The sequence below is a fragment of the Sinocyclocheilus grahami genome, unplaced genomic scaffold (assembly GCF_001515645.1).
Source record: "Sinocyclocheilus grahami isolate Dianchi unplaced genomic scaffold, SAMN03320097.WGS_v1.1 scaffold257.1, whole genome shotgun sequence".
NCBI classification, from domain to species: domain Eukaryota; kingdom Metazoa; phylum Chordata; class Actinopteri; order Cypriniformes; family Cyprinidae; genus Sinocyclocheilus; species Sinocyclocheilus grahami.
The window spans coordinates 435481-445647 of NW_015505436.1; the positions used below are offsets into that span (position 1 = coordinate 435481).

General features: G+C 39.8%; 1 protein-coding gene across 1 annotated transcript in view; it reads left to right on the top strand.

Moving 5' to 3' along the window:
- Nucleotides 1–9936, top strand: part of LOC107598825 (potassium/sodium hyperpolarization-activated cyclic nucleotide-gated channel 3-like) — a 29608-nt gene extending 19672 nt beyond the window's left edge. Inside the window, exons 6-8 of the mRNA XM_016290260.1 lie at nucleotides 1354–1594; nucleotides 7198–7362; nucleotides 8387–9936. Of these exons, the coding sequence (XP_016145746.1) occupies nucleotides 1354–1594; nucleotides 7198–7362; nucleotides 8387–9936 (1956 nt within the window). The remainder of the gene's footprint in view (nucleotides 1–1353; nucleotides 1595–7197; nucleotides 7363–8386) is intronic.
- The last annotated feature ends 231 nt before the right edge of the window (nucleotides 9937–10167 follow it).

Genomic DNA, 10167 nt, shown 5'->3' on the forward strand with positions numbered 1-10167 from the left:
TCATTCATATATTCCTTTGTATAATTCCCTTAGCACTCTATTAAAGGGGTCATATGATGTTGCTAAAAAGATCATTATTTTGTGTATTTGGTGTAATGAAATGTGTTTATGCGGTTTAAGGTTCAAAAAACACATTATTTTCCACATACTGTACATTATTGTTTCTCCTCTATGCCCCGCCTTTCTGAAACGCGTCGATTTTTACAAAGCTCATCGTTCTGAAAAGCGAGGTGTGCTCTGATTGGCCAGCTATCCTGTGTGTTGTGATTGGCCGAATACCTCAAGCATGTGACAGAAATGTTACACCCCTTACCATACTGTGATGCCGTGTCCCGGATGATGACTTATACGGTCTTTTTACACATTGCGTTGCATCGAGCCGCGTAAACATAAAACCATGTCTGCATTTGTGATCTGAGAAATGACGAACAACAAGCGCTAATCTACACTGCTCAAAACTCGCGTTTGAATCGTCAGTGGCAAATTCTTTAAATATAAAAAATGTACTTACAGTCCGTGAGTCAGAACAGCCGGCATTGTAGTCTACTCTCCCAGGATCAGGAAACAGTCCTCCATAAAATGTGCTGCACACATCTGAATTTTTGGGTTGAACTGTTCTGGAACAGTGTTGTAAATACAACTTAACCACTGATTATTAGTCGTGTTCTCCTTTGGAAAGCAAAACAAAGTAATTTTCACTTTCACTAAACAAAACACACAGCGTCTTCACAACATGGCGGCGGCGGCAGCAACAATAAAGTTACGCCTTCTTTCTTTGCGTGAACATTTGGGTGGCGTTATGCAAATCTTCCCACACAGTGACGTAGACATGTGGGGGCGTGTTTAATTGAGGAGTTTTTGGAGGGCGTGGACCAGTCTTAACTTTTATAAAGAATATCTCTTTGGGTTTGAGACTTTAGTCTTGGCAACTTTAGGGATCTTACCTATTCACGAACAGCTTGTAACACTCCAAAGAGAAAGGAAAACTTGAAATCGCATCATATGACCCCTTTAAAATCTCTCAGCTTTTCAGTCATGTTTTCACACAAAACAAAATTACTCTGGGTGCTGTGCACACGTGAAACTGTTACTTAAAACTGTGCTTTATGCTGGATAGTAGTTATTTATCCTCAACTGTTCAAATCCCAGTAATCAAATACAGTTTTAATGATAGTTAAAATATGAATTGGTAATACTAACCGTGGGGAATTTTATCATGATTTATCGTCAAACCGGTAATCGTTCCATCCCTAGTAGTAACATATAAGCCAGTTAGTGTATACTTTCATTGCATAGCTTGTATTCTAGTATTGAACAGTTCTATACACTTATGTTGACGTTCTTTGTTTACAGGAAATCATCAGTTTTAACTGCCGAAAGCTTGTGGCTTCCATGCCGTTGTTCGCCAACGCAGATCCCAACTTTGTGACCTCCATGCTCACCAAGTTACGTTTCGAGGTGTTCCAGCCAAGAGATTACATTATCAAAGAGGGGACCGTTGGCAAGAAGATGTATTTCATCCAACACGGTGTACTAACTGTTCTGACAAAGGGCAGCAAAGAGACAAAGATCTCGGATGGGTCTTACTTTGGAGGTAAGAAAACACTGATATTGTTGGATTGGATAGTTTGATGCAAGTTTCATTTGATTCTTTTTTTTATTCTGTAAGGCAGATTCTTTTAGAAGCTAATGCGGATGAATTGGCATTTAAGTTGCAGCAAATAAGTTTGTGTTTTTATTAGAGAGGTTTTATGTGCTTAATGTTCAGACTGGTACCACCATGTTCTTCAGTGTTATCGGCTGGTTCTCCCAGGGAACCAAATCAGTGAATGGCCACGCTTTAGGAGCCTGGGGAAATTCCTCACCCAGCATAAGTTAACCATTCATGAAATTAATTTCCCTCACAAGATTGAGGAAGGAGGGGAACATAACAGTTTGAGCTGAGCCTTGTCATCAGAGGCTTTCACTGCAGTTTTTCTCATTACCATTGTTCGAATCCACATAGATTTATTCTTTTTTTTTGTCTTGTACATTTTCTGTTTTTAATTTTGGCATTTATGATGACATCATTTATATGTTGTCCATTATTAAATGCCTTTTAAATTGCAAAAATACAATTTCTTCACATTACAGTTTACCTTGTATGCAAATAGGGAGTCTACCAAACAGATCAACACGCTCTATTTCCTGAAGAAAATGAGGGTGATGCAAATATTTTGAAATAAATTATACACCACCTGGTCTCCGAATGCAAGCTAGCCTCTTTCCTGGCGTTCTGTGCCATTATAAACTCTATTACTGTCTCCTGTGCGGTTCTGGGATCACAACTAAGTAGTTTGTGCTATCAGTGAGCTGCAGATTTAGTCAAGAAAAAAAATGTCATCATATTTTCCAAAAAACCCCTTTCCTTCTGCCCAGGCTTGTTTGAGGTCATTACATGTTCAACAAGCCGCTCATAATCTCTTTTCCCATAAACCCTGTGTGAAAGTGCAGAAAAGAGGAGAAGGCTGGATTCTGGCCTAGTACTGAGCTCACCCAGTCCCCATATGTCATCTGTTCTTTCTCTTGTCTTTCTGTTTAAGTTGAGAATACAATACTAGTACTACACACTGCAAAGTATACAGTATGCTGTATACTGTCCACTATTTTCCTATTTTTAAAAAAATAGAATGCGCACAAAATTTTATATAATGCCTTTCAAAATCTGAGGTCAGTAGGATTTATTTTTAAAGAAGCAAGGATGCATTAAATTGATCAAAAGTTACAACAAAGACAGTCATTTATGTTTCAAATAAATTTTCTTGCTCTTCTTCTGAACTGTGTATTCATCAGAGAATCTTGAAAAAATGTTTTACAGTTTCCACAAAAATATTAAGCAGCAAAATTGTTTTCAGCATTGATAAACTACTACACATTGATAAACTGCTAATCATCATATCAGACTGATTTCCGAAGGATTATGTGACACTGAAGACTAGAGTAATGATGCTGAAAATTCAGCTTTGCCATCACAGGAATAAAAATACATTTTAAATTATACTTAAATGTTTTTATATTAATAATATTTCACGATATTACAGTTTTTGCTGTATTGTTGATCAAGTAAATGCAGTCTTGGTGAGCATAAGAGACTTCTTTCAAAAACATTTAAAAATCTTACCATACCAAAACTTTTGAACAGTAGTGTGTATAATTTATTTATTTGCATTTTTAATTCAGTTATTCCAATTACTACAGGTGCATCTCAATAAATTAGAATGTCGTGGAAAAGTTAATTTCTTTCAGTAATTCAACTCAAATTGTGAAACTCGTGTATTAAATAAATTCAATGCACACAGCCTGAAGTAGTTTAAGTCTTTGGTCCTTTTAATTGTGATGATTTTGGCTCACATTTAACAAAAACCCACCAATTCACTATCTCAACAAATTAGAATATGATGACATGCCAATCAGCTAATCAACTCAAAACACCTGCAAAGGTTTCCTGAGCCTTCAAAATGGTCTCTCAGTTTGGTTCACTAGGCTACACAATCATGGGGAAGACTGCTGATCTGACAGTTGTCCAGAAGACAATCATTGACACCCTTCACAAGGAGGGTAAGCCACAAACATTCATTGCCAAAGAAGCGGGCTGTTCACAGAGTGCTGTATCCAAGCATGTTAACACAAAGTTGAGTGGAAGGAAAAAGTGTGAAAGAAAAAGATGCACAACCAACCGAGAGAACAGCAGCCTTATGAGGATTGTCAAGCAAAATCAATTCAAGAATTTGAGTGAACTTCACAAGGAATGGACTGAGGCTGGGGCCAAGGCATCAAGAGCCACAACACACAGACGTGTCAAGGAATTTTCTTACCTGGGAAGAAGAACTGGACTGTTGCCCAGTGGTCCAAAGTCCTCTTTTCAGATGAGAGCAAGTTTTGTATTTCAGTATTTCATCAAGGTCCTAGAGTCTGGAGGAAGGGTGGAGAAGCTCATAGAGAATCTATGGGGTATTGTCAAGAGGAAAATGAGAAACAAGAGACCAAAAAATGCAGATGAGCCGAAGGCCACTGTCAAAGAAACCTGGCCATCCATACCACCTCAGCAGTGCCACAAACTGATCACCTCCATGCCACGCCGAATTGAGGCAGTAATTAAAGCAAAAGGAGCCCTTACCAAGTATTGAGTACATGTACAGTAAATGAACATACTTTCCAGAAGGCCAACAATTCACTAAAAATGTTTTTTTATTGGTATTATGAAGTATTCTAATTTGTTGAGATAGTGAATTGGTGGGTTTTTGTTAAATGTGAGCCAAAATCATCACAATTAAAAGAACCAAAGACTTAAACTACTTCAGTCTGTGTGCATTGAATTTATTTAATACACAAGTTTCACAATTTTAGTTGAATTACTGAAACAAATGAACTTTTCCAAGACATTCTAATTTATTGAGATGCACCTGTATGTATATAATTAATTTTAAAGAAATTTGTATGTGTAATCAAATAATCAATTGAGAAGGAAACCACAGCAGATATCTCATGGCACTATATGATTGCTATACTTTTATACACCATGAAATATGAATATGAGATTCATATGTAATGGTATATGAAAGAATAGCAATGGAAAGCCTCAAAAACATTGGTATCACTGTGGTAATGTGTTCAAAACCATGTTGTCTTTGCATTTTTATGCACCATGTCATTGATTCTTTATTTGTATTTCTCCATTTTCCCCGACCCTCACACCACCCTTCTCCCCCCTTTCCACCTCAGGATGTGTGCTAGTGAGTGTGTGTGCTCTGATGGAGTGGCTCTTGGCAGCATGTTCTTTATGACTCTGGCCATGACGACTAGACAGAGAGAAAAAAGAGAATGAGAATAATCTCTACAGCTTCCTCTACCCCTCTGTCTTACCCAAACAACACCACTTTATCTTTCAGGTTCTTGAAGGTCCAAAAGCACCTTGTTTATCCCCATAGTATTCTTGTTTTTCAGTACCCATCATTAATATCAGCTGCACACATGCAAGCATGAAAAAATATCTTAGTAATTTCAAAAGCGTTATAAGCTGTTATTATTAGAATACAACATTTAAAGACTATCACACTACCAACGTTCTACTGTTTAAGATGGCTATTTCATTGATCGGTTAGGTAGTAAGAACATTTATTTAAAGGGATAGTTCACCCAAAAATTAATTAATTGCTCACCCTCTTGTCGTTCCAAACCTTCGTTTATCTTCGAAACACAAATTAAGTTATTTTTGAAGAAATCTGAGAGCCTTCTGATCCTTCATAGCAACGCAACTGACACGTTCAAGTCCCAGAAAGGTAGTAAGAACATCGTTAAAATATTTCACGTGACATCAGTGGTTCAATTGTAATTCCACTACGAGGATCATTTTTGTGCAAATAGAAAACAAAAATTTCTTCTCTTCCATGTCAGTCTTTGATGCTCATTCACGTGAGTATCACGACGCACGCACGCACAAAAATTATTCTTGTAGCGTCATAAAATTATGACTGAACCACTTTTGTCACATGGAATATTTTAACAATGGCCTTACTACCTTTCTGGGCCTTAAACGTGTCAGTTGTGTTGTTGTCTATGCAGGATCAGAAAGCTCCTAAATTTCATCAAAAAATATTTTAAGTTGTGTTCTGAAGATGAACGAAGGGCTTACGGGTTTGGAACAACATGAGGGTGAGTAATTAATGACAGAATTTTCATTTTTGGGTGAACTATCCCTTTAAATAAATGTCTGACTACCTAACCGATCAATGAAATAGTTGTCTTGAGCAGTAAAACTTTGTTTCTGTGACAGTCTGACAGCCTAAATGAACCTGAGCACATGTGTTATCCAATCAGAATCAGTTTCGATCAGAATATATTTTGAATTAGGTTTATTAATAAGTAATTGTCATTGCTTGTTGTAAGACATTACGAGATTTATGTTTAAAACAAGGAAAAAACTGTGATCTAGTTTATGCAATTCAGTGGTGAAGCTTTGTGGGAGTTGTCAAACAATGCGTAGCAGCTTTAACTGTACAATTTCCATAAAGTTGTACAGAGAATCACGCAAATTCACTTCTTTAGCTTTTAAAAATGGTATGAACTAGTCAGTGAACTTTTGGGGGAAACAGTAAAACTGTATTTCTTAGGTGCGAAGGCGAGATACTGACTGAGAACACCCAATTACCACATTAGTGTTGACAGTCCCTTGTGTCCTCTCCTCAAACCTCCTGCTTGTCTGTCGCTTATAAATTTCCTCTGTATTTGAGATAGAGCTTTTACTCTGTGATCTGACTGGACAGATGATGGCTGAGTACAACTCGAAGCTGTCAAAATGGTATTTTAAAGACCATTCAAAAAAGCAGCCTCAAAGTATATAAAGTCTGAGTCACTGCATTTACAGCAAGTATATTTAATTCATGGTTCCCACTATTGTGAATTTATGCACATATTAATAGTGCTGGAGTGCTCTAAATTTAGGCTGAAGAAACATTTATGTTTAATGCTCAGTTAGGGGCTGGATACTAGGGTATACCCATTCATACATTCATTTATTTACTCTTCATTCTATTATTTATATACATAAAAGTACATATATATATATATAGTTCAGTCATGAAACTCTAGATGGCGCATTCTGACAGGGTGTTAATGTAACTGATGATATTCAGAGAGTTAAATGACTTGGCACAAGCTGATTGGTTCATGCTGCATATGCAGCCAATGAGCTTACTGCCTTGCATTTATATGGCTGGCTAGCATTCACTTGAGATTCCTGCAGCGCGCTTTCAGAGTTCTCTGAAACCCTCCACCTTCCCCAGCTCCACCTGTATAGATCTGCTACAGAGTTATTTTATATGCTATTTGTGCAGCAGCAGTATGTCTTAAATACTCATGGCACCGTATTGCCATATACAGTACATAGTAGCAAGTTCCTGTACTTGCTTGCCGCAGCAGCAATAATCTACAACTACAGCAATAACCAAAAGCAGCAGCGTAGCAGATCTGTTCCGCCAAGACCAAATACATTAACATTGTCATATCCATCACCATGCTAAAAAGTTCAGAGAGTTGTCATGATTGAAATATATATACTTGTAAAATTGTTCTTTCCGCATGGTTGCTTTTACAAGAAGAGTAGGATACATGTTCTTCCCATGTGGCTTTCAATTTGCTCATGTTGCAAAACGTCCACAGAGATCTGTTTGCTGACTCGAGGCAGAAGAACAGCCAGCGTAAGAGCAGACACATACTGTCGTCTGTACTCCCTCTCTGTGGACCATTTCAATGAGGTGTTGGAGGAGTACCCCATGATGCGACGCGCCTTTGAGACCGTAGCCCTCGATCGGCTTGACCGCATAGGTGAGAGCTGTCAGTTAAATAGGCCTATGTTTTTTATGTCCTTTAAGAGTGGAGAGTTTAATAAGCGGTCGCATCTTGTCCTTTGCTTTTATTGTAATTTTTTCAGTCTGAAATCAACATGAATTGCAGTTTGCAACTTTCATAATTTTTGCTTTCATAATGTGATGTTGATAATTGAAACAGTATATTTTATAAGAAAATTGTGTCTATTGACTAACTTTCATCACACAACTCCTGTGAAAAAATTTAAATTACCCCATGATTTACTCACCCTCTAGCCATCCTAGGTGTATACAGTATGACTTTCTTCTTTCAGACAAAGTCGGAGTTATATTAAAAAATGTCCTGGCTCTTCCAAGCTTTATAATTGCAGTGAATGTGGGTTGAGATTTTGAAGCTCAAAAAAGTGCATCAATCCATCATGAAACGTGCTCCACACAGCTCCGTAGGGTTAATAAAGGCCTTCTGAATTGTTTTATTAACTAAATTATTTTGTGTAAGAAAAATATCCATATTTAACATTTTTGGGTGGGCTATCCCTTTCAGTCAGGGGTGTCCAAACCTGCTCCTGGAGGGCCACTTTCCTGCAGCGTTTAGCTCCAGCACACCCACCTGGAAGTTTCTAACGACCCTAAAGCCACTGATTGGCTCATTCAGGTGTGTTTCATTAGATTTGGGGCTACAATTTGCTGGAAGGTGGCTTTCCTGGAGCAGGAATGAACACCCCCTGCTGAAGTGATGTCCATGGAAAAGGAAAGTAGCAGGATGCGCAGATATATAGTTCACAATAAGACATATAGTTCACAATAAGACAGTAAATTTGGTCAGTTTTGATTTCATGTTGATAATGCATGTAAGGATATTATTTGAATAATTTAAATAATATTTGTTTAATAGCATCATTTAAAATCGAATAAACATGTACATTTTCCCAGCCTTACATGTTGACATGTTTAAAGCTTAAATCAAAATACATTCTTGAGTTTATTATCCATGCATTTCTGTCTTCTTTTTATGTCCTCAGGAAAACAGAACTCTGTACTCCAGCACAAGGTCCAACGGGATCTCAATTCCGGAGTTCTGAACTACCAAGAAAATGAGATCATCCAGCAGATTGTACAGCATGACAGGGACATGGCCCATTGTGCCCACCTCATGCAGACACCTCCTCCAGCTCCTCACCCAGCAGTGACTCCATCTTCCCACACCCCCGTCATCTGGGCACCTCTTATTCAGGCTCCTCTACAAGCTGCCGCAGCCACCACTTCAGTCGCCATTGCCCTAACTCGCCACCCCCATTTGACCCATACCCTCTTCCGACCCCCTGTCCCGCTGCTTGGCTCTCTGAAAGACCAACCAGGGTATGTAAAAAGGTTCCCAACTGCACTTTCGAGTGCTGCTGCATTTGGTGGCTCCTCCTCAACCAGCTCGCAGTTCAGCTCTTGTATGGAGACCCCAATTCTGGACACACTCAGGACCGAGAGATCATCTACCTCCACACCTCCACCACCGTCCTCCAGCTCTCTGCCATCCACCATCACAACAACAGTTACCACCACCACCTCCAACATCACAGAGTCTTCCTTCTACCCCTATAGACCCCTTGCTTCCCACGGGTCCAAAGACTTCAGTATTGCCCAACTTCATTCCCAACCACAACTTCCTCAGGTGTCTTTCCCTGGCATTGCTGCAACACTTCCTGGGTTCTTCCAGCAAGGAGCAATTGGAGGAGAGGCTGTCCAGCTTGCAGTTCCCCCTTCGTCCACCCTTACTCCTTTGATAGCGCATTCAGTAAGTCCAATCCTGACCCAACTGCATTCAGCTCAGCCAACTCCTCAACAAACAAAACCAATTCAAGATTTGAATAAAGTTGTAAGGACAGCCTCTCAGTCTCCTATAACAGAGTCCCCTGTCCGCCCCAGGAGCATTATTGAACAAGTCCTGAGTCCAAAAAGTTTCCCGTCCCAACACGCTCAGATTGGTCTACAGACGGATGTACTTTCCCAGCTTTCCCAAGAACCATCTGCTCTTGCTTCCCTTGCACAATATGGGTCCGGAAATGTGTCCCCATGTAGCACACCTTCAGCCTGGAGCCCAACATGTCAGAGTCCTACAGTGGAAAAGATGAGAATGTCCATACACAGCCACCCTGCTAGCATCTCTGGGTCCCAAAGCTCACTCCTAACCTCCCAGACACTCTTCCCACCGCCCCCTCAACCAAGAGAAAGGGGCGGCTCTCTAGTTGACCTACCTACCCAAGACTTAAGCACCATTTCCATGTCTCTCCCCAGCCCAGGACTACCTGAAATGTCCAAGCCGCTTGGAAGAGGTCCTCAACCACCAGACTTATCCCATCACAGGGGATCTGCTTCAGGTTACTCGCCGCTCCCGTCACCCCCTCCCCTTATGAAACCATTTAGCTCAATACCTGGTCACGTTGTCCTATCAAGACAAACTTCCAAGTTGTCCATAACGCAGACTGGGTCATCAGGTGGGTCACCAGCCCATGGATCTAGTGGCAGGTCCACCCCTGGGACTCCAAACTTGCACCCCAAACTCCCATCAAACTTGTGAGAATGGATTGCACCCTCCTACGATGAGTGAGCAACGTTTTTTAATACGTCAAAGACACTGACATTTCTCACCAGAGAAGGAGGGTGTATGTTCATTGACAAGGATTTCTATCGGTCCAGTGACTTCCCTATTTGTAATGCCAAAAGAAGGAATGTACTAACAAAACTGACCGAAGAATGAAGGTGTGACTTAAATTTGTCTTCCAAGTTCTGTCAGTAATTTTTGCAATAT